Here is a 25507-nt window from a genome sequence, read left to right on the forward strand (position 1 = left end):
TCCAGACCTCACGCCAGCCTGCGTGAGCTTAAACGCGTGCCTTTCGGCTTCCTCTCAATTTAGTGGGTTGGTCTCCTGCCAATCCACAACAGGTAGTATATATTGTTGGAATATATGCAGTAAACCAATTGGAGGGAAGGAAGGGGGGGGGGGGGGGAGTTAAAATTTGCATCTCCCTAACTATGGGATACAAACTAAATTTCAGAATTACTTAAAAAATTATTGCTATGAAGAGGAATGATACTGTATTGAAGCAACCTGCATTGCCCTCCTGTATATCTGGAACTTACCTTTTGTATCGTTGAGTCTGTACGCAGTCAGCTCAGTTCTGGTGACGAAAGTTGTGATCTGTGCAGCCACTAGCTGCTGTATGTTTGTGTAACATCGTGCAGTAGGTTGGCCTTTGGAATTTACTCTTGAGAACCAGCCTGGAATATAAATGTTTTTATTAGGTGGTGAATTATACTAAAGATGTTTTATTATTGATTTTTATTCTTACAAGCATGAAATACATATATAACGGAGCAGGCATCAGAGTTAAAATTAATAAACCAGTTCTAAATGAGCTTTTTTATGCATAAAAATAGGGACTAATATTTGAAAACATTGCTTGTCTTGTGGTCATGTCAGTATTAAGCCCTTCTAAATACGACCCTAGTGGCTAAACATTTTATAAGTGTTTCCAGACGTTTGTTATTAAAAATACCTAACCCTAGCAGATTTTTTAGGTAACAAAGAAAAATCCATGTGTGTCTTATTTATTGTAGCATAGAAATTAAAATAAATGTTCAAGTAAGCCTATGCAGTCTGTGGCTATCAATGTGGTAATGTGATCATCTTTCCTTTCTCTTTCCCTTCTTTCCATTTCAACACAACACGACACTTTGGGGTGACAGCTCTCTCATTAATCTTTCCAAAATGTGGAGAACAGCTTCCAGGCTTTTATAAGCAGACTGCCACTAATTAAAGCGCCAGCAGATGACTGCAAGTGCAAGTGCAAACACAGCCAATACAACTACAACTTTTTTTGATGAACTGCTAAGCTGAGTGGATAAACAAAACAGAGTCACTGGAACTTTTCTAAATTTATCTAAGGCCTTTGAGTCTGTGACTCTTTCAGTATTTTTATTCAAACTGATGTAGGAGAAGTAACACTAAATTTCTTAAGTTGCTATTTATGCGATAGGAGGCAAACTATGTTATAAGAATACGTGGAAGATCCTAACAGTAAACTCAAACAATGGAAACTCCAGGATGGGGAGTAACAATATTATGAAAAGGACAGTTGTTACTCGCCATATAGCAGAGATGGTAAGTTGCAGATAGGCAAAGCAGAAAGACTGCCAGAAAGTGAGCTTTCAGCCAACATGATCTTTGTCAAAAATAGACAAAACACACACACACACACACACACACACACACACACACACACACACACACACACACACACACACACACACACACACGAAAGACGGAAGAAGAGGGAAAGACGAAAGGAAGTGGGTTTTAAGGGAGAGGGTAAGGAGTCATTCCAATCCCGGGAGCGGAAAGACTTACCTTAGGGGGAAAAAAAGGACGGGTATACACTCGCACACACACACATATCCATCCACACATATACAGACACGAGCAGACATATTTAAAGACAAAGAGTTTGGGCAGAGATGTCAGTCGAGGCGGAAGTGCAGAGGCAAAGATGATGTTGAATGACAGGTGAGGTATGAGTGGCTGCAACTTGAAATTAGCGGAGATTGAGGCCTGGTGGGTAACGGGAAGAGAGGATATATTGAAGAGCAAGTTCCCATCTCCGGAGTTCGGATAGGTTGGTGTTGGTGGGAAGTGTCCAGATAACCCGGACGGTGTAACACTGTGCCAAGATGTGCTGGCCGTGCACCAAGGCATGTTTAGCCACAGGGTGATCCTCATTACCAACAAACACTGTTTGCCTGTGTCCATTCATACGAATGGACAGTTTGTTGCTGGTCATTCCCACATAGAATGCATCACAGTGTAGGCAGGTCAGTTGGTAAATCACGTGGGTGCTTTCACATGTGGCTCTGCCTTTGATCGTGTACACCTTCCGGGTTACAGGACTGGAGTAGGTGGTGGTGGGAGGGTGCATGGGACAGGTTTTACACCGGGGGCGGTTACAAGGATAGGAGCCAGAGGGTAGGGAAGGTGGTTTCGGGATTTCATAGGGATGAACTAACAGGTTACGAAGGTTAGGTGGACGGCGGAAAGACACTCTTGGTGGAGTGGGGAGGATTTCATGAAGGATGGATCTCATTTCAGGGCAGGATTTGAGGAAGTCGTATCCCTGCTGGAGAGCCACATTCAGAGTCTGGTCCAGTCCCGGAAAGTATCCTGTCACAAGTGGGGCACTTTTGTGGTTCTTCTGTGGGGGATTCTGGGTTTGAGGGGATGAGGAAGTGGCTCTGGTTATTTGCTTCTGTACCAGGTCGGGAGGGTAGTTGCGGGATGCGAAAGCTGTTGTCAGGTTGTTGGTGTAATTTGTTCAGGGATTCCGGACTGGAGCAGATTCGTTTGCCATGAAGACCTAGGCTGTAGGGAAGGGACCGTTTGATGTGGAATGGGTGGCAGCTGTCATAATGGAGGTACTGTTGCTTGTTGGTGGGTTTGATGTGGACGGACGTGTGAAGCTGGCCATTGGACAGGTGGAGGTCAACGTCAAAGAAAGTGGCATGGGATTTGTAGTAGGACCAGGTGAATCTGATGGAACCAAAGGAGTTGAGGTTGAAGAGGAAATTCTGGAGTTCTTCTTCACTGTGAGTCCAAATCATGAAGATGTCATCAATAAATCTGTACCAAACTTTGGGTTGGCAGGCCTGGGTAACCAAGAATGACTCGTTACCCTCTCCCTTAAAACCCACTTCCTTTCGTCTTTCCCTCTCCTTCCCTCTTTCCTGATGAGGCAACAGTTTGTTGCGGAAGCTTGAATTTTGTGTGTATGTATGTGTCTGTTTGTGTTTCTATCGACCTGCCAGCGCTTTCGTATGGTAAGTCACATCATCTTTCTTTTTACCACAGCCTCTGGCACCTGAAGCCAGAGTCTAGTTTCACCTGCCAGAGAATGTGGTCGTGTGTGTGTGTGTGTGTGTGTGTGTGTGTGTGTGTGTGTGTGTGTGTGTGCGTGTGTGTGTGTGTGTGTGTGTGTTTTGTCTATTTTCAAAAAAGCCTTTTTGTTGAGCCTATCTGCAACTCAGCACCTCCGCTATATGGTGAGTAGCAACAACAGATTGCTGCCCATCCTGTCTGCCAAATCATTTATGTATAAAGAGAACAATAGTGGCCCTATCAAACTTCCCTGGGGCACTCCGATGATACCCTTGTCTCTGAGGAACATTCGTTGACAAGGACAATGTATTGGGTTCTATTACTTAAGAAGTCTTTGAGCCACTCACATAAATGTGAACTTATTCCATATGCTCATACCTTCATTAACAGCCTGCAGTGGGGTACCATGTCAAATGCTTTCTGGAAATCTAGAACTATGGAATCTATTTGTTGCCCTTCATCCATAGTTCACAGTGAATCATGTGAGAAAATGCCAAATAGAGTTTTGCACAAGCAATGCTTTTTAAAACCATGCTGATTCATGGACATAAGCTTCTCAGTCTCAAGAAAGTTTATTGTATTTGAACTGAGAATATGTTCAAGGATTCTGCAACAAACTGAAGTTACGGATATTGGTCTGTAATTATGTGGGTCTGTTCTTTTACCCTTCTTATATGCTGGAGTCAGCTGCACTTTTTTCCAGTTGCTTGGGACTTTTAGCTGGATGAGAAATTCACAATAACTGCAAGTTAGATAAGGGGCCAGTAACATAGAGTGCTCCCTGTAAAAACGAATTGGGATCCCATCTGGATCTGGTGATTTATTTTCGTTCAAATCTTTCAGCTGTTTTTCTGGATGCTTATTACCACGTTGTCCATATGGGAGTCTGTCTGATGGTCAAATGGTGGTATGTGTGTATGATTCTCCTTTTTGAATGATTTCTTGAATGTGAAATTCAAAACTTCGGCTTTTGTTTTGCTATCTTCAACTGTCACACCAGACTTGTCAACAAGGGACTGAATGGAAGCCTTATATACACTTAGTGATTTTACATAGGACCAGAATTTTCTTGGGTTCTCTGCCAGATCTTTTGCTAAGATGTGATGGTGGTAGTTGTACACTTCGTGCATCAATCTTTTAACAGACACACAAATCTCTACTAACCTTTGCTTTTCATCATTTGTGCATTCTCTTTTGAACTGAGAATGTGACAGCCTCTGCTTCCTTAGCATCTTCCAAATTTTGTTAGCAAAGCATGGTGGATCTTTTGATCCTTTATCCACTTACTAGGCACATAACTCTCCAGACTATGATTTACAGTCTGCTTAAACTTGGGAGCAGTACCAACCACATGTGATATTAGTATTTCAAGATGTATTAGAAGATATTTAATATGAGAATATCCATTCGTTTCTATAATTATAAAAACACATAAAACAGCAATAACTAGGGAAGACATAAAATAAGTGACACAGAAGCTGAGTATGTCATTACTACATAAATACTGCACAAAATGAGAACCTGCAGACTGGTGAAGTGGGTCACCTATATTGAAATACTAGAAATATCCTTGAACAGCCTCCAAAATTTTATCAGTGGTGTTTGTGTTCCCCCTGTATAGATGCAGTACAAGTTTGGTTTTGATGGTAGTCAGTTGGTTGTTATGTTGTGATGTGACAACCACTTGTGTTTGATGTCAGCATGCAATTAAACTCACACTTGACAGGTGACAGCACTAACAGTGGAAGGTATATAAAGCCTGTTGGGGGGATGTGAAAACAGTGCACTTGTTGTCCTAATGTGGAAATGGAGCAATTTGTATGATGTCCTAAAGGACATGACCATTGGCACTTGGGTCAAGGGTGGAAGCATTTCAGAAATGGCTAAGTTTATAAACTGTTCACAGGTTGCTGTGGTTAGAGCATGGCAAAATGGAACTATCCAAAACAGGTCCCAAGGCAACTGTGGTGCACCAAGGGCCATAGATGACAGGGGCGAACAATGACTGAGGACATGTGTATGCACGAATTCACATGCAACTGATGAGCAACTGACAGCCTCAATGAACAAAGGGGCTACTAACAGTGTCTCCTCAACAGCACCTCAGAGAATGTTTCTGCGTATGGGCCATAGCAGCAGGTGCCGGGTTCATGCATCCATGCTGATCATCAATAATCAGCGACAAAGGCTGGAATTTGCGCACCAGTTTTGCAACTGGACATCTACTGAGTGGTGACTGGTGACCTTTTCAAATCAATCACATTTAATTGGACAGTTGACCATTGGCTTGTATGGTGTGAAACAAACGAAAGCAAACATGCTGCAACTATTGTTGGAAGAGTCTACAATGGAGGTCATTTCCTGAGTGATTTCATTATTCTGTAAGTCACAGTGGATCAACACAAACATGCATCTAAATTGGGGACCATGTCAACCCTTACATGCTGTTTGTGTTTCCTTGGCATCATGACATCTACCAGCAGAACAATTCAATGTGTCACACAGCTAGTAGTGTACATGCATGGTTTAAAGAGCACCAGAATGGCCTGTAAACTCCCCAGATTTAAACCCAATCAAGAATCTGTGGGACCAGCTTGATCAGGCTGTTCGTACTGTGGATCCTCAGCTGAGAAAGACAGTGCAGCTGCCCACGGCAGTCTAGTCAGCATGGCTCAAAATCCCTGTCAGTACTTTCCAAAACCTCGCTGGCACTCTTCCTGCATGTCTCACAGTGATCTATGTTGTGAAAGGTGGTTATTCAGGCTTTTGACTGGTGGTCACATTATGTGACTGGACAGTGCATAGATAATCATTAGTACAGTGCACTTTAAGCAGGTAACAAAGTTGAAGGTGTTTCCCTTTAAATTAAACCACAGGTAAATACAAAAATGCAGGTGTTTGTTATTTGTTTAATACAGCAGAGAATTGTGCACACCCCATCTTTGGCTAAGTTTCACACATTATCGTTGTTCTTAAGAGTTATCTTTATACAGGGTTACTATGAATGATTGAAGCGATTTCACAGATCTACAATAACTTTATTATTTAAGATATTTTCACAATGCTTTGCACACACATACAAAAACTCAAAAAGTTTTTTTAGGCATTCACAAATGTTCGATATGTGCCCCTTTAGTGATTCGGCAGACATCAAGCCGATAATCAAGTTCCTCCCACACTCGGCGCAGCATGTCCCCATCAATGAGTTCGAAAGCATCGTTAATGCGAGCTCGCAGTTCTGGCACGTTTCTTGGTAGAGGAGGTTTAAACACTGAATCTTTCACATAACCCCACAGAAAGAAATCACATGGGGTTAAGTCGGGATAGTGTGGAGGCCATGACATGAATTGCTGATCATGATCTCCACCACGACCGATCCATCGGTTTTCCAATCTCCTGTTTAAGAAATGCCAAACATCATGATGGAAGTGCGGTGGAGCACCATCCTGTTGAAAGATGAAGTCGGCACTGTCGGTCTCCAGTTGTGGCATGAGCCAATTTTCCAGCATGTCCAGATACACGTGTCCTGTAACGTTTTTTTCACTGAAGAAAAAGGGGCCGTAAACTTTAAACTGTGAGTTGCACAAAACACGTTAACTTTTGGTGAATTGCGAATTTGCTGCACGAATGCGTGAGGATTCTCTACCGCCCAGATTCGCACACTGTGTCTGTTCACTTCACCATTAAGAAAAAATGTTGCTTCATCACTGAAAACAAGTTTCGCACTGAACGCATCCTCTTCCATGAGCTGTTGCAACCGCGCCGAAAATTCAAAGCGTTTGACTTTGTCGTCGGGTGTCAGGGCTTGTAGCAATTGTAAACGGTAAAGCTTCTGCTTTAGCCTTTTCCGTAAGATTTTCCAAACCGTCGGCTGTGGTACGTTTAGCTCCCTGCTTGCTTTATTCGTTGACTTCCACGGGCTACGCATGAAACTTGCCCGTATGCGTTCAACCGTTTCTTCGCTCACTGCAGGCCGACCCGTTGATTTCCCCTTACAGAGGCATCCAGAAGCTTTAAACTGCGCATACCATCGCCGAATGGAGTTAGCAGCTGGTGGATCTTTGTTGAACTCCGTCCTGAAGTGTCGTTGCACTGTTATGACTGACTGATGTGAGTGCATTTCAAGCACGACATACGCTTTCTCGCCTCCTGTCGCCATTTTGTCTCACTGCGCTCTCGAGCGCTCTGGCGGCAGAAACCTGAAGTGCGGCTTCAGCCGAACAAAACTTTATGAGTTTTTCTACGTATCTGTAGTGTGTCGTGACCTTATGTCAATGAATGGAGCTACAGTGAATTTATGAAATTGCTTCAATCATTTGTAATAGCCCTGTATTTACAGTATTTTCTTGATTGATGGAAGCCAGCATATAATGGTCGAAAGTTCATTTCATCTGGTTTTTGAGCAAGTCAGAAGCACAATAACGATACACATACTTTTTCAATAATACGATTGATGGACAAAGTATCAGTCATGCCATTAAAAGATCACACCGGCTGTTTAGGAGCACAGCAGATAGTGTAGAAGAGGTACCAGATGGCCAACGGACTCTCCATTACTGATATTAGTCACAGCAGTGAAGTGATGCGTACGTGCCAATTGGTTGCGTGAAATCAGTGCAGAAATGTGGGTCAGGGACAATATGTGACACTATAGCAGAAAGAAAATATTGTGTTTGGATGTACCTGTGAACACACTGTGACTGAAGTTACCTGATTTATTTATGTATCAAGGTGACTGTCCAATGTGTCTACAAGGACGGTGTACCACTTGCAGTCACATAACACGGCACAAGACCAGAGATCACAAGAGGTTCCTAACCAACAGAAATTGTCTGGCAATTTCGAACCTAACTGGAATTATTGCTGGCAGTAAATGCAGATGCCTCTCAGCCAGTTTCTGAGCAAAGATTATGAAAGGACCTATATGTAACTGACATTTTGTAGGTGGGTACCTCGCAGAAGGCTATTACTGACAATGGCCGCAAAGCTGTGATTATTCGAGCAGCGAAACAACACAGTAACTAGCTAATTAGAGACATGCATTACAGTCCCACGAATTATAGTTTTGCCTCTTCTCAAATGATGCAAGGCATCTAGTGTACCGATAGCCAAATGAAAAGTTTAACCTGTAATTTGGGGGTTGTCGTCTAGGCTGGAGGTTGTTCTTTGTTGTTTCAGTTACGTTTTTGTACAAAGACTTCGGAGTATTTCAAACTGTGATTATGAACTAAGACATTTATTTCAACATTTTTGGCGATCAAGTGCAGCCCTTTCGCCAACATCTTCAGGATGAGCGTACTGTGGACAATTCTGTCGTCCTGGAAGACAACAGCTGTATCCACAGGGACACGCATAAATACAGATGCTAGTCAAGCGTGCAGGTTGTGCTGTTGTATTTGACAAAAACAGAACCTTTGCTATGTCTTCGATAAAAATATTGTGAGTGTCAGTCATGGTCAGAGCAGTGTTTTCTGTAGTTGTGAGTACATTATGTCGGAGCTAGGTAAATTTGGATGCAGGCAAATTGTTGGAGCTCGTATTGTCTGTGCTTCCATAACCGAGGGAACCAAACTGTTTTGAAAGGCACTGCATCAAAAATGTATGCTATATACAGGAAATTGGAGAAACACCATCAGCTAAGTCAAAACATGGGCAGAAGTTTGTGTTGAGCAATTGTTGCAGACGTTCACTGACGAGGGGTGTGACAAAAAATAAGAGCATAACAGCTGCAAAAGTCACTGCAATCTGACCATTACATTCGTGAGCTCTGTGAATACCAAAACAACATGAAGGGAGCTTCTGTGAGCAGGCAGTTGCAGGCTTTCTTGAATTCCAAAACCATTCATTACTGATGCAAATGACTATAACAGGAAAACTTGGTACCGAAGCCATAAAACCTGGATTTGGAGCAATGAAAGAAAGTAATTTTGTCAGATGAGTCTTGCTTCACCCTGTTTCCAACCTCTGTGTGAAATTTCTGTCCCAAGAGCGAAACAGGGCAGGGATTTGGTGATGATTTAGGCAGGCATATTGTGCCCCCATCGTCACCCTCAGAGGTCGCACTAGAGCCAAGGACTATGTGACCGTTTCCGCTGATCAGATCCATCCCATGGTACAATGTTGGTTCCCCAGTGGCGATGCTGCGTTCCAAGATGACAGGGCCCTGTTCACACAGACTGCATCGCCTAGGACTGCTTTTGTGAGCACGTGGACGAATTGTCGCATCTGTCGTGGCCGTCAAAGTCAGGAGACCTCAATATTATTGAGCCTTTGTGGACTGCTTTGGAGAGCAGTGTGCGTCGCCGCTTATCCACATGCAACGCCGTCACACGAACTTGCCTCTATTTTGCAAGAAGAATGGTATAAGATTCTCTTGAAAACTATACGGGACCTGTATTTATCCAATCCTAGACGATTGGAAGCTGTTTTAAATGCCAATCGGGTTTCCTAAATCGCATTAGACGTGGTAAAGTGTTGTCTTTTTGGTGTTTCCATATTTTTATCTGCTTCCTGTACATTTCTGGTTGATAGAAAAACAAGGCAGTCTATCACACCTCGGAAGGTCCGCTACAGCATCCGACCTTAATCCCACTGATAATATGTAGGATTGTAGCACCCAATATCTTCGCAGTTTGGTAGCTATGTGCGACCTACAATAAGTAGCTTCACCTGGATATGGCACAAAGTGTGGACTGTCCCTCGACGAAATGAGGCCGTTACCAAGGCGGGGGGCGATGTTAAAGGACAGTGGGTGGTGTCTTGTGGGGGTGGTTAACTTTTTTGTGCGGTGTGCTTACTGTTCGAAGTACAGCTCCAGTTGCGCAGCAGGACTTCCTGACTCGAGGAAACATGCCTGCGATGGTAATGCTTCAACATTAGCTTTCAGTATACTTAATAAAACCATATCCAAGCGAACGTCGAAATTCAGACTGAAGTTATGGGAGTAGATTACAGTGCGACGGGCTGTGTATACTAGGGGTATCAAATAGCGCGGACTGTTTGCGTTCGGTTTGGAAGCGGAGTTCCCGACTGCCCGGTGGAACAGGCAACAACAGATGTGCGCTGGCTGGCCATCGGGCCATTATGCAAATGGGGGGGCCGAGTCACGTGTGCGCCTTGTCCTTGACTTGACGGGATCCCCGCCCACGCGCCGTGTGTACACACGTGCGCCATATGGCGGCCGGGACACTGGAATCACCAGGGCATCCACTACTGCCACTCCCATTTTCCGAAAGGGCTGCGACCAGTCGTTATTTCCGGAACTCACAAACGGAATCTTTCTCACAAGGGAACCTCCCCATCACACCCCCCTCAGATTTAGTTATAAGTTGGCACAGTGGATAGGCCTTGAAAAACTGAACACAGATCAATCGAGAAAACAGGAAGAAGTTGTGTGGAACTATGAAAAAAATAAGCAAAATATACAAACTGAGTAGTCCATGCTCAACATATATAACATTAAAGATAGTAACTACCTCACTAGCGCCGTGATCCTGTGGTTAGCGTGAGCAGCTGCGGAACCAGAGGTCCTTGGTTCGAATCTTCCCCCGAGTGAAAATTTTAATTTCTTATTTTCAGACAATTATCAAAGTTCAGGCACACACACACAATCAACTTCGCTCTGCAAAATTCCAGGACATGTTCAGATTTGCTTGGACATATGCAGGATTTGACGGTCTACACACGGAAAAATTTGAAAACGTTAAAAACATATGTTTTGACAGAGCACAGGGAAAACATTACCACATCCACAAGAAAACCTAAATCGGGCAAGGTAGAAGAATCTTTTTACCCATTCGCCAAGTGTACAAGTTAGGTGGGTCGACAACATATTCCTGTCATGTGACGCACATGCCGTCACCAGTGTCGTATAGAATATATCAGACGTGTTTTCCTGTGGAGGAATCGGTTGACCTATGACCTTGCGATCAAATGTTTTCGGTTCCCATTGGAGAGGCACGTCCTTTCGTATCCTAATCGCACGGTTTTGCGATGCGGTCGCAAAACACAGACACTAAATCTATTACAGTGAACAAAGACGTCAATGAACGAACGGACAGATCGTAACTGCGAAAATAAAGAAATTAAATTTTTCACTCGAGGCAGGACTTGAACCAAGGATCTCTCATTCCACTGCTGCTCACGCTAACCACGGGACCACGGCGCTCCTGATCTCACACTGTCCTTGATGTTGCACATGTCACATAGACTACTCAGTTTGTATATTTTGCTTATTTTTTTCATAGTTCCACACAACTTCTTCCTGTTTTCTCGATTGATCTGTGTTCAGTTTTTCAAGGCCTATCCACTGTGCCAACTTATAACTAAATCTGAGTGGGGTGCGATGGGGAGGTTCCCTTGTCAGTAGCCACTACTTTGTACAGCCATTTAGTGACCTCGTTCTTCATGCTTATTCCAAACTATCTGTACACATGCGTAACACTACATCCGCAGACGACGCAGTCGTGTACTTGGAAGTCACGACGTTAGAAAATTGTTGTGAAATGTAGGGGAACTTGTAGATGAGCGTTCCTTGCAAAGACTCAGTCTAAAAAGTTCGAGAGTGGGTTAACCCCTTGAGCCGCAGTGGTGTCTGCCTAAAACCAAAATTTTATTACTTATTTTTTGAAGCACCAGTGCCTTTCGCGTGAAACCACTGATGTTATTGCAAGACAGAAATTCCAAGCGGTACTCTGAAGTACTTCTACGAAAGCAGTGCAATGCAGCAGTCGCTTACAGCGTCAAAGCAACAGTCTGTGCGGAGACTGTGCTACGTACTTCCAGGAATTTGTGTCTGCAAATTTTTTTCACGTACTTTACTTAACGTGTGGTTTTTGCAGAGTGATCAGATTGAGGAGATTATTGAAGTGAAAGTAAGTACAGGGTGATTATAATTAAAGTTAAACTTTAAAATCGCCGTAGAAATAACACCACTGGTCAGAATGAAGTCAAATTGCAACGGAATATTATTGGAGAAGGGAGCAGAAGAAAAATAAATAGTTACAAAAAGTAACAATCATAATTTAATAGTGGTCGACTACAAATGACAAATGAACCATACAACAATGCCTAAGGTATACGTTTGACGTTAAACAAACTGTACTGCTCAGTATGCATAGGTGTACGGGCGTGATACTGTAAGCCCACCCATCACGGCAAGGTCATATCACATCGGATCGCAAAAATCGGTTTTTAATTTACCTGACCGAGCGGGGTGGCGCAGTGGTTAGCACACTGGACTCGCATTCGGGAGGACGACGGTTCAATCCCGTCTCCGGCCATCCTGATTTAGGTTTTCCGTGATTTCCCTAAATCGCTTCAGGCAAATGCCGGGATGGTTCATTTGAAAGGGCACGGCCGATTTCCTTCCCCATCCTTCCCTCGCCCGAGCTTGCGCTCCGTCTCTAATGACCTCGTTGTCGACGGGACGTTAAACACTAATCTCCTCCTTTAATTGACCTGAGGCCAAAAACCGCACAAAAAGCATCAATCAAAATCAAATTGTATTATTAATTTCCGTGTGACTGGCGCAAAACATGTTCAGTATGATGTCCACCGTTTCCTGCAACAAGTTGAAATCGAGAAACAGCATGTTCCACAACTGATCGAAGTGTTTCCGGGGTCACGATCAGAATGTGTTGCGCAATGCATGCATTAAATGCAGCTAAGTTTGCGGTCGGAACACTAAATACAACATCTTTTAGATAGCCCCAAAGCCGGAAGTCACACGGATTAAGAACCGGTGATCGGGACGGCCAGGCTGTAGGGAAATGGCGGCTGATAATTCTAAAAATATAGCATTTCCCAAATGGCGCTTCAGCAGCTGCTTCACTGGATTTGCAATGTGCGGAGGTGCGCCATCTTGCATAAAAATGATCCCATTCACACATCCACGCTGTTGGAGAGCTGGAATGACATAGTTGCGCAAAGACACTCATAGCGCTTACCAGTGATGGTACGGGTAACAGGACCGGAAGCACCTGTCTCTTCGAAAGAATATGGCCCTAAGATAAATGATGCCCTAAACCCGCATCACACAGTGCCCTTTTCAGGATGAAGTGGTACTGGTTGATTTGCGTGTGGATTTTCCGTTGCCCATATTCGACAGTTCTGTGTATTAACGTATCCTGTCATATGGAAGTGGGCTTCGTCTGTTGACAAAATCTTCCACTGCCAATCATTGTCCACTTCCATGCGAGCAAGAAATTCTAAAGCATAGGACTTTCCTGCTGGCAGGTCAACAGGAAGCAACTCGCGCACATGGGTAATTTTGAATGGACAGCAATGAAGGATGTTTCGTAGTATCTTACGCACCGTGCTCACGGGTGTGTCCAATGTTCGGGCAATTCTCCGTGCACTACACGTTTGCACACCACCACTCGTCTCCTATTGCATAGCTGTGGCCACCGCTTCCACTGACGTGAATCAATTCGTTCGTTCCTCTACCGGGTTGCACACACACAAAAAAAGTCTTTTCGATTTTCCGAAAAAAATGTTCGAATGTGTGTGAAATCTTATGGGACTTAACTGCTAAGGTCATCAGTCCCTAAGCTTACACACTACTTAACCTAAATTATTCAAAGGACAAACACACACACCCATGCCTCGAGGGAGGAGTCGAGCCTCCGCCGGGACCAGCCGCACAGTCCATGACTGCAGTGCCCTAGACCGCTCGGCTAATCCCGCGCGGCTCGAATTTCCGAACCATTTTCTCCAGACCCACTGCAGTCATCGGACCAACACCTTTTTTCAAACCCTTCAGTGTTCGGAACTTCTGCAGAGCGACGTGTGCACAGTCATCATTCTTGTAATACAGCTTTACAAGCAGAACGCGATCCTGCATTGAGACAGTCATGGCGAACGTCGCAGACGCGAAAGGAGTGTACCCGGCTTGTTTATACTAACTTCAATGGGTCTTGCGCATGACAGGGGTTTTCATTTACGTATTCTGACACACAGAGCGCCATCTATTGATCAATTTTCACACTATTTTTTTCTTCTGCTGTACGTTTTCCCCTTTCTCCGATAATATTCCGTTGCAATTTGACGTCCTTCTGACCAGTGGTGTTATTTCCACAGCGTTTTGGAAGTTTAATTATAATCTCCCTGTATATCTAAAGTTACCGTAAAGTACATTTGAGCTTGTACTACAGCTCTTACGAGTGTTTCAACAGGGAACCACTGGGGCTGTATGAGCTTTTATAATTAATTTTATGATTGGAAGTTATTAAATTTCAGGCCCGTTTATTGCTTGTTATTTAGGACTATAATTTGTTTTAGGGATAATGAGTTCATGGAAGTTTCGAGGCGTCACCCATGATCTAAAAGTCCGTCTTTTAGAAGAAGAAATTCCGGGTGATGTGATGTGATGTAATCTGAGCCAGAAAGTGACCCTGAGGATGCTTCTGTGGATGTTCTCCATCAGGAGAGTACTATGGAGCAACAGCTCCTTTCCCAGGTCTTGAACTACTCGTTGAAAATACAGTTCATGACGATTTTGATGACGATCGTGAAGATGAGCCTGTCGCGGTGTACTCACAAGTACGATGGTTTACATCGTACAAGTTAGCAGCTGTGCGTGACTTCTCTGAAGAGGTCGGACCAAATGTTGATGTAAGCTGTGGAACTCCCGTAGAAATGTTTCCGAACTTGTTTTCACAGGACATGATGGATCACTTGTTTATTTTTTGAAAATTTCTCGTTGCCGCTGCTTAGGATGACAAAGGTTAATTTCGCTAAAAATTTTCAAATTATTTTTTCTTTCATAAAAAATAAAGAAAAATCGAGATGGTGATTTTAATGCTTCAGATACTCCACGTAGTATCCTCCCTCCCCCTACCCCCCCCCCCCCCAAATTGAGAAGAACGCACAGAACTTGCGCACAACCATGTGAAGCTGTCACAAAAGTTGTTCTTTGTGATGTTGTTCAACTTATGCGTCACACTGACTAGAATGTAGTTTATGCCGTCAGAGCGTTGATCTTTCATGTGAATTTCTGCACTCCTTCGTTTAGTAGTAGGTTCGTATTGCTAACACAGAGTCTCGCAATTCGCGGCGAGCGTCCACGGTTCTAGGCGCTACAGTCTGGAGCCGCGTCACCGCTACGGTCGCAGGTTCGAATCCTGCCTCGGGCATGGATGTGTGTGATGTCCTTAGGTTAGTTAGGTTTAAGTAGTTCTAAGTTCTAGGGTCCTGATGACCACAGCAGTTAAGTTCCATAGTGCTCAGAGCCGTTTGAACCATTTTGAACGAGAGATGTACCTTATCACACCCCTAGCCTGGGATGGGGCAAGTATGTCTTGGACAAATGCACTATACGAGACAGCGCTCGCGAAGTCTATGTTGCACGTGCAAACGACCATCATTTGCATGCAGGCAGAATCTACTTTCATCGCTGAAGACCACGGCGCGCCATTCCATCCTTCAAGTGATCCTCTGGTGGCACCAGTCGAACCGTGCACGTCGTTTCTGTGGCGTGAGTGGAAGACGGGCTAAGTTGTGTGTGTCCACAGTTTGCGGCAGTTGGTTCTGACACGTCTGGGCTCATAAGCCCTCTCACCTGTGCTGTGATAACTGTACGATTTGCCACTGCTATCCTTACAATACGGCGATCCCGGAGGCGGGGGGAGGGGGGGGGGTGAACGTCCAGAACCTCGTCTACTGGTGTGAGCATCACGGATACCAGCAGCGTTGCACAACTGACGCAGCGCGTCCAACAGGTGTGGCAATTCCCCGAAAGGAACATCGCACCTCTCGGAAGGCTACAATTTGACCCCTTTCAAACTCGTTCAGTTGACTGAAGGAAGCACGAGTGCGTCTCTGTGGCATGCCTACCTGCTTGCTTTACACGTTTGCACCACACTGAGTCTTCTGGCTGTGAGCATGCCGAGAGCTATGCCTCTACGCTATCTGTTGGCAGACGACGTGGTAACTGTTATCAGTACATCTACTACCCCCAGGGGACATATGTCATCATCGGAACAAAGTCGACATTGTTCTTCCAGGTGTACTAAATTTTTTCTGGCAGTGTAAATATTGTTCTTCCAGGTGTACTAAATTTTTTCTGGCAGTGTAAATATGTGCAGTGTAAATATGTGAGAATTAACTGATTACATCTGTTGGCGTAGTGTAGTTAGAAGCTACTCTCCTCTGTACCACACTAGGTTTTCGTCCCTTTACATTCTCACACGGAACACAGGAAGAACAACTGCTTAAATACCTCTCTATGCACTGTAATTAGCCTAAACATGTCTAGGTCGACCCTGCGGGAATGATACATATGGGGCTGTAGCATACTCCTAGGTTCCTCACTCAACACTGATTCTTGGAACTCTAAGTAGGCTTTCATGATATACTTGATTTCTGTTTTCAATCGTCTACCCATTCAGATGTTTCACCATTTCCGTGACGCTTTTCCATGGGCAAAACAAATCTGTGACCATTCATTTTGCCCTTCTTTGTATTCGCTCACTGTTCCCTGTTGGTCCTATTTCGTATGGATCCCACAGACTTGAGCCATGAATGCTTTTGTAAGACATCTCCTTAGTAGACTGACTACATTTTCCCAGAATCCTACCAATGAACTGGAGTCGAAAACCTGCATTACTTGCGATTGAGACTAAAGAGGTGTACTTAACACACGAAGGCGTCCACGCACGACCCTTCATCGACCTATTGTAACATACGATTTCTGAGCCAGAAGGTTAAAGTTTCCAGAGGAGTTGTTATCGGATTGACATTTTATTGACCTCAGATTCTTTCGAATCTGGCCAGACAGAATGTCGCATCTTGGGACTGCGATCCCCGGAGTAGATATCAGAAATGGAGCGAATTTGAGACCAGTGTCACAGGTTACATACTTTGCAAATCAAGGCATCACTGTTACGTCAGTGGTATATCACCTTCCTTCCTTCCCGCTGAAGTTGTGCGATTATGGGAGCCTGAGAATTGTGGTACTGCAGTCACTTCATGCTTATCGACTCATTCTGTCACTAGAGCGTTCCGAAGTGTAAAGCGACTTAGATCTGAAGTTGAGTACACATCTTCCTGTTGTAAAGCAGCACTGATAAGGCGAAATGATCAATTAGTGGGATCAGACAGCCTTTAACGACGCCATGTTTTCTGAGACTATGTAGTACGCAAGACGAAAATTAAGCGATGCAATGTATACACTTCCACATTTGTTCCACTGGAGGAGGAGTGGTCTCTCGAATGAATTCCATACCTTAGTCCGCACTTCAAGCGAAAAACTTACAAATTTCGTCCAGTGACCAAAAAGCGTGCTAATTCTGTATTCTTTAGGTCGTGGCAATTTGCCTTCATGCCCTAACAGCGCCTTGGGAAGGTTATCACTCATTTCTGTAGCTCCATCCTCGTGTCACGTTTTCTTGTACTGTCGTCAAAGACGTCTCGAAGGAGTGTACATGTAAAGGTAATGGTGAGACGTTGTTAGACACGGACAACAATAGTTTTACACACACACACACACACACACACACACACACACACACACAGAAACAAACAGAACAAAATTCACTGTTAACCGATCATTGATTGCACTGGTGTAGAATAATCTTCATGCCCAACGGTTACATATGTAGTGGCACTGCCCGAGTCTGCATTATAATTGCGAACTCTTGTATTCACACTCCTTTCTGCGTGGGTCGTGTCCACCTGTACCCGATAACAGACTCACGTGACGAGTTTTCAGTTGAACGAGCAGTGGCCGAAACTCGCGACTCACGAGGAGACGGCGAGGTCGGAGATGACGTCATAGCACTCGCCGGCGAGTTTAAAGCGAATATATGGAGCTCAATCCTCAACTCTCCTCCAAAGATCAAAGGGGTAGTGTCTTGGCTTTGTCTGTAAACCTGGAGCTGATGTGTCGGTTTTACTTAATCTGCGTAAAGTTTGCTATAGGGAAGGTACAGGGTGTTTCAAAAATGACCGGTATATTTGAAACGGCAATAAAAACTAAACGAGCAGCGATAGAAATACACCGTTTGTTGCAATATGCTTGGGACAACAGTACATTTTCAGGCAGACAAACTTTCGAAATTACAGTAGTCACAATTTTCAACAACAGATGGCGCTGCGGTCTGGGAAACTCTATAGTACGATATTTTCCACATATCCACCATGCGTAGCAATAATATGGCGTAGTCTCTGAACGAAATTACCCGAAACCTTTGACAACGTGTCTGGCGGAATGGCTTCACATGCAGATGAGATGTACTGCTTCAGCTGTTCAATTGTTTCTGGATTCCGGCGGTACACCTGGTCTTTCAAGTGTCCCCACAGAAAGAAGTCACAGGGGTTCATGTCTGGCGAATAGGGAGGCCAATCCACGCCGCCTCCTGTATGTTTCGGATAGCCCAAAGCAATCACACGATCATCGAAATATTCATTCAGGAAATTAAAGACGTCGGCCGTGCGATGTGGCCGGGCACCATCTTGCATAAACCACGAGGTGTTCGCAGTGTCGTCTAAGGCAGTTTGCACCGCCACAAATTCACGAAGAATGTCCAGATAGCGTGATGCAGTAATCGTTTCGGATCTGAAAAATGGGCCAATGATTCCTTTGGAAGAAATGGCGGCCCAGACCAGTACTTTTTGAGGATGCAGGGACGATGGGACTGCAACATGGGGCTTTTCGGTTCCCCATATGCGCCAGTTCTGTTTATTGACGAAGCCGTCCAGGTAAAAATAAGCTTCGTCAGTAAACCAAATGCTGCCCACATGCATATCGCTGTCATCAATCCTGTGCACTATATCGTTAGCGAATGTCTCTCGTGCAGCAATGGTAGCGGCGCTGAGGGGTTGCCGCGTTTGAATTTTGTATGGATAGAGGTGTAAACTCTGGCGCATGAGACGATACGTGGACGTCGGCGTCATTTGGGCCGCAGCTGCAACACGGCGAACGGAAACCCGAGGCCACTGTTGGATCACCTGCTGCACTAGCTGCGTGTTGCCCTCTGTGGTTGCCGTACGCGGTCGCCCTACCTTTCCAGCATGTTCATCCGTCACGTTCCCAGTCCGTTGAAATTTTTCAAACAGATCCTTTATTGTATCGCTTTTCTGTCCTTTGGTTACATTAAACCTCCGTTGGAAACTTCGTCTTGTTGCAACAACACTGTGTTCTAGGCGGTGGAATTCCAACACCAGAAAAATCCTCTGTTCTAAGGAATAAACCATGTTGTCTTCAGCACACTTGCACGTTGTGAACAGCACACGCTTACAGCAGAAAGACGACGTACAGAATGGCGCACCCACAGACTGCGTTGTCTTCTATATCTTTCACATCACTTGCAGCGCCACCTGTTGTTGAAAATTGTAACTACTGTAATTTCGAAAGTTTGTCCGCCTGAAAATGTACTGTTGTCCCAAGCATATTGCAACAAACGGTGTATTTCTATCGCTGCTCGTTTAGTTTTTATTGCCGTTTCAAACATACCGGTCATTTTTGAAACACCCTGTATATATGCTGAAGGCTCTGGCCAACGTATGCTAAGCTTTACAATGATGAGCCAAAACATGATGACCACTGCCCAACGCGAGGTTGAATGCCTTCTGGTGGTGTTGCGGCACATGACGCAGTAAGGAAAGAATGTATACTGAAGAGCGAGGGCAGTCGTTATGGCGAAGATATGAGCCGCAAATTCAGGAATCCACTGAAATAAGTGGCTCTGACGAAAGGGCACGTAATTGTGGTGCTGCGGCTGGACACGAGAATCTCTGAAACGGCGACGCTGGTTGCCTATTGGCGTTCTAGTGTCGTGAGCACCTACGGAAAGTATTTGAAGGATGGTCAAATAACGAGTAGGCCGTATGGTATTGGACGAACACGTCTCATCACAAAACGTAGAAATCGGAGGATTCCCCACTGTGTAAGCAAGGATAGACAGCGATCTGTGGCAGATCTGACGACAGAGTACAATGAGGCGCCACATCACACGACCCCTACGCGTTCCTGTGTTGGCTCAATGACATCGTCTGTTATGACTGCAGCGTGCACAGCATCACTGAGTTTTCACCTTGGATCCATACAAACGCGTCGCCTGTCGAGCATTTTTTGTTGATGGTTGTGTTCTTACATGCCGCATCCAGGCGAATGGCTGTACGAATCATGCACCGCGCCTCAGATGCAGGTCAGTGAGCGCAGAATTATGCTATCGGGTACTCTGAGTTGGGCTTCCACGGGATCTGTGGTGTTAATCGAAGGCATCATGACAACAGCGAACTACTTTTTATTATGGACCACCGGCATCGCTTTGTGCTTGAAATCTTCCCCTACGGCGATGACATCTTCCTGCACGGGAAGTGTCCTTGTTGCAAGGTCAGAAACGTGCTACAGTGGTTCGGGGGGCATTATAGTGAACTCACATTGATATCTTGGTCAGCAAATGTGTCTGACCTGTATCCACTGGAACACATATCGGGCGCCAGCTGCATGCCCATAAACCACCATCCCGTAAATTACGGGAATTGCTTGACCTATGAGTAGACATCTCGTGCCATATACTTCTGGAATCGTATCAAGGACTTGTAGAATCCACACCAAGCAGAATCGCTACTGTATTGTGTCTCCATAGTGGACTGACCCGCAATTAAATAGGTCATAATGTTTTGGCTCAGCGGTGTATTAAGGTTTAGTGAATTGGTCATAATGTTTTGACTCAGCAGTGTGTTAAGGTTTAGTGAATCGGTCATAATGTTTTGGCTCAGCGGTGTATTAAGATTTAGTGACTTTCTATGACGTCGAGTAGTTTTCCAACACGATTTAGGTTGGAGATACTTGAGACAAGTCATTGCAGGAGGCAGTCCCTTCCAGAGACTTTTCTTCAGTGGGAGGCGGGGATAGCCGAGAATGCTCAAAGCTCGAATGTTTAAACAGTTCTGAAGTTTTCAGAATGAGATTTTCACTCTGCAGCGGTGTGTGGCGCTGATATGAGACTTTCTGGCAGATTAAAACTGTGTGCCGGTCCAGCACACAGTTTTAATCTGCCAGGAAGTTTCAGTTCTGAAGTTGTTTGGAGGTCGGAATATGTAGAAATTGGCCAGCAGCCGTCCTGGCTGTAGGAGGCGAGTTGTGGGCCTATTGGGGTGAATGTTGTGCTTGACAGTGTTGCACGTTTCTGATGTCGGATATTAGTGATCCACAAACTTATTCTCGCAGAATGGAAAGCTTATGTTAGATTGCAGCTGTGTTGATAGGTGAACAAAAATATGGAAACACCATAAACACACTACCATGCCTCATACAGTGTAGGAAACACGTTGGGCATTCAAATGAGCTATCAGTCGTCTCGGAATGGATGAACCCAGGCTCTGAATGGTTTCCAAGGGAACCTTGAACCCCTCTTCCCGCAAAATAGTGCCAAATTCACGTAACGTTGATGGAGGTTGACAGCGTTCGTGCACTCTTCTCTCCAAACTAGACGACAAGCGATCAATAATATTCAGCTCTGATGATGTGGTGGCCAGGGGAGATGCGAACAGTTCACCCTTGTGCTCACACAACCAGTCCTGGACGATGCGAACTTTGTCACCAGGGATGCTGTCGTCTTGGAACACAGCATCACCATTGGGGAACAAGCAATGTACCGTGGGATGGACCTGGTCTGCCGAGATGGTCAGTGATCTTTGGCAGTAATATGATCTAGCAGAGTAGTCGTGGGGCCCATAGAATACCACGTAAGGCTGTCCAAATCATCACCGAATCCTAGCAGTGTTTCGTTCTTAGAACATAAAATCTGCCAGAAGTTGGAAAGAGTATGAAACAAGACCCATCCCACTAAGTGATATTCCTCCATTGCTTCATAGTCCAAGTTCTATGGCTTTGGTACCACGTATTCTTGGGGTTGGGAGGGGTATTTGTATGTTTTGGAATTCCAGCTCGCCTGGAAATTCCCTGCCTATGAAGCTCCCTTCGTGTTGTTGTGCTGGAGGCAGGGTTCGCGAGTGCGTCACTCTGCAGTGGCTTTTGCAGCTGTCGTCCCCTTATTTTTCGTAACATTCCTCTTTCGTCCGCGATATGATTCAGCGGATGAAGTTTTTCCGATTTCCTGGTAGGCGGTGTAAATCTTCGATTCAGTGCCTCCTGAAACAACAAACACTTGAGCGCCCTTTGTTACGGAAGTATCCATCATACATGCACCGACAATTTGCCCAACTTCGAATTCATTTGGCTGCGATATAATACACTCACAGCTACGCAGCACACTGACCTGGCTGACACTGACACTTGCTGCTTTCCGAGGGCTTTGCGCACGCTCCGTTCGTGGTCAAATACAACACCACAACTTGCAGGCTTGCCTAGCACCTGCATTTATGTTCAAACATGCATTTCTAGCGGTGTTTTCAAAATTTTGTCCAACTCCTGTATATCCAGGCTTGGAATTCAGATCAGTTCTTTCGGTATTTGTAGGCAAGTCATGCGGCTTAGTGCATACGCGATTGATAGGCAAACACCTCGTATTAGTTAGGCAGACACCTCGCATTAGATCGTAGAGTTTTTATCTAACTGGAGTTAGTGTTTTCAAAATTTTGTCCAACTCCTGTATATCCAGGCTTGGAATTCAGATCAGTTCTTTCGGTATTTGTAGGCAAGTCATGCGGCTTAGTGCATACGCGATTGATAGGCAAACACCTCGTATTAGTTAGGCAGACACCTCGCATTAGATCGTAGAGTTTTTATCTAACTGGAGTTAGTGTTTGATGGAAGAGAGAGATCTGGCGAGGTTTCACTAACGCAATCGAGCTTCATTTGTTTCTTTGGAAATCCGAAATGTTTCAAATTTGTGATGACTCTCGACCAACATAACTTTGAGGTATTATCGAGGCTTCGCCTTTGTGAAGTTCTGTTTAGAAGTTGCGGAGGTGTGTATTGTCCAATAGTGGTGCACATTTTCGAGTCAGCGAATGAGGCTTTGTTGCGGTAAGAAATTGGGGTCATATTTGGGAGGCAGCCTGTTCAAATCCCCGTTCTGCCATCCAGATAGGTTTTCCGTGATTTCCCTATAAATTATTTAAGACGAATGCCGTGGTGGTTCCTTTGAAGGGACACCGCCCATTTCCTTCTTTATGCTGTCTCAATCCTAGCTTGTGCTCTGTCTCTGATGACCTCGTAATCGGCGGGACGATAAATAATAATCTGTCTTCTTTCATTTTCCAGTCCAGTGGTCGGATCCCGGAAGCTATATAGATGCATCTAACCTCTATATCTACATCTACATCTTCATCTACATCCATACTCCGCAAGCCACACGACGGTGCGTGGCGGAGAATACTTTGAGTACCACTATCGGTTCTCCCTTCTATTCCAGTCTCGTATTGTTCGTGGAAAGAAAGATTGTCGGTATGCCTCTGTGTGGGCTCTAATCTCTCTGATTTTATCCTCATGGTCTCTTCGCGAGATATACGTAGGAGGGAGCAATATACTGCGTGACTCCTCGGTGAAGGTATGTTTCCAATGGACTTTATCTATCATCTCTGTAACGCTTTCGCGGTTACTAAATGATCCTGTAACGAAGCGCGCTGCTCTCCGTTGGATTTTCTCAATCTCTTCTATCAACCCTATCTGGTACGGATCCCACGCTGCTGAGCAATATTCAAGCAGTAGGCAAACAAGTGTACTGTAACCTACTTCCTTTGTTTTCGGACTGCATTTCCTTAGGATTCTTCCAATGAATCTCAGTCTGGCACATGCTTTACCGACGATCAACTTTATATGATCATTCCATTTTAAATCACTCCTAATGCCTACTCCCAGATAATTTATGGAATTAACTGCTTCCAGTTGCTGACCTGCTATATTGTAACTAAACGATATGGGATCTTTCTTTCTATGTATTCGCAGCAAATTACACTTCTCTACATTGAGATTCAATTGCCATTCCCTGCACCATGCGTCAATTCGTTGCAGATCCTCCTGCATTTCAGTACAATTTTCCATTGTTACCACGTCTCGATATACTACAGCATCATCCGCAAAAAGCCTCAGTGAACTTCCGATGTTATTCACAAGGTCATTTATGTATATTGTGAATAGCAACGCTCCTACGACACTCCCATGCGGCACACCTGAAATCACTCTCACTTCGGAAGACTTCACTCCATTGAGAATAACATGCTGCGTTCTGTTATCTAGGAACTCTTCAATCCAATCACACAATTGGTCTGATAGTCCATATGCTCTTACTTTGTTCATTAAACGACTGTGGGGAACTATCGAACGCCTTGCGGAAGTCAAGAAACACGGCATCTACCTGGGAACCCGTGTCTATGGCCCTCTGAGTCTCGTGGACGAATAGCGTGAGATGGGTTTCACACGATCGTCTTTTTCGAAACCCATGCTGATTCCTACAGAGTAAATTTCTAGTCTCCAGAGAAGTCGTTGTACTCGAACATAATACGTGTTCCAAAATTCTACAACTGATCGACGTACGAGGTGACATGGATAGCGAGTGAGGATTGCCATTTCGCGTCGCCACCTGAATGACTAACCGGCTTGGTCAAATGCGGAGGAGCCGTCCTGTGTAAACAGTGGACAGACGACGCTCTTCTGGGAAGCTGTGAGTCACGAACCTGCCTGGCGGAGTTCGCATTAGCAATCATTATGGTTGCGGTTGCCGCGGGCGCACGTAGTTCGAGGAAATTTGTTTTTTGGCGCCAGCAGCGTCTCTGTCCTGTGACGCAATATCTCGACGCGGCAGGCAAACATTATTGACGTCCCATATTTTGGACCTGTCCAATATACTCAAGTCAGGACTAACTGGTTTGCATTTTTCTCTTTAATCTCTCGTATAATTTATTTATTAATCCTGGCAAGATAAGGGCTATAAGGCTGTCTCTTACATCTAACCAAGCATTCTCCATATTTTACATTACATTCAGTACGACACACAGAAAAAAGAGGGTTGTATGGTATCGTTAGCTGGGAGATCCCTGCCGATGCCGCCCTCCCCCGCCTCCCCCGTACACAACGGCACTCCTCCTTGTGGTGTGTGAGCGATCTGTTTTAAGTCTGACTGCGATGGGTGTACGTAAAGTGCAGTGTTATGTTTGTGCTGTATCATGATGAGATGGAATCGACTGAAACCCAGCGGTTGCACATAGCCCATCCGTCTTGAATAACACCAAAGGAACCGTCCCCATCCAACGGAAGGATCACCATGAACGTGCCCCATGTCCTCCCTCCATCAGACAGTGCGGAGACGTTTGGAATTTAATTCAGGACGTAAGCGCAAAGACTGGATAGATCAGGCACCTTTTGCCATTACTCTCCTCCCATTGCTGGACATTGGTGGTGAAACTGTCTTCCAGCGACCTCGGGTGCGGAAATGGGTCGACATACATAATGCAAGAGGTGCTACGTCTACGGCTCCTCCCGTCGGAGGTTCGAGTCCTCCCTCGGGCATGAGTGTATGTGTTG

General features: G+C 44.9%; 1 protein-coding gene across 3 annotated transcripts in view; it reads right to left on the reverse strand.

The window, feature by feature from the left end:
* The window catches only part of LOC126416382 (uncharacterized), an 822286-nt gene that overhangs the window by 15171 nt on the left and 781608 nt on the right, over positions 1-25507 (reverse strand). For all 3 annotated transcript variants that reach the window (XM_050084062.1, XM_050084061.1, XM_050084063.1), the window contains one exon: positions 291-428. In XM_050084062.1, the coding sequence (XP_049940019.1) occupies positions 291-428 (138 nt within the window). The remainder of the gene's footprint in view (positions 1-290; positions 429-25507) is intronic.

Source organism: Schistocerca serialis, chromosome 8 (genome assembly GCF_023864345.2).
Source record: "Schistocerca serialis cubense isolate TAMUIC-IGC-003099 chromosome 8, iqSchSeri2.2, whole genome shotgun sequence".
Classification (NCBI taxonomy): Eukaryota; Metazoa; Arthropoda; class Insecta; order Orthoptera; family Acrididae; genus Schistocerca; species Schistocerca serialis.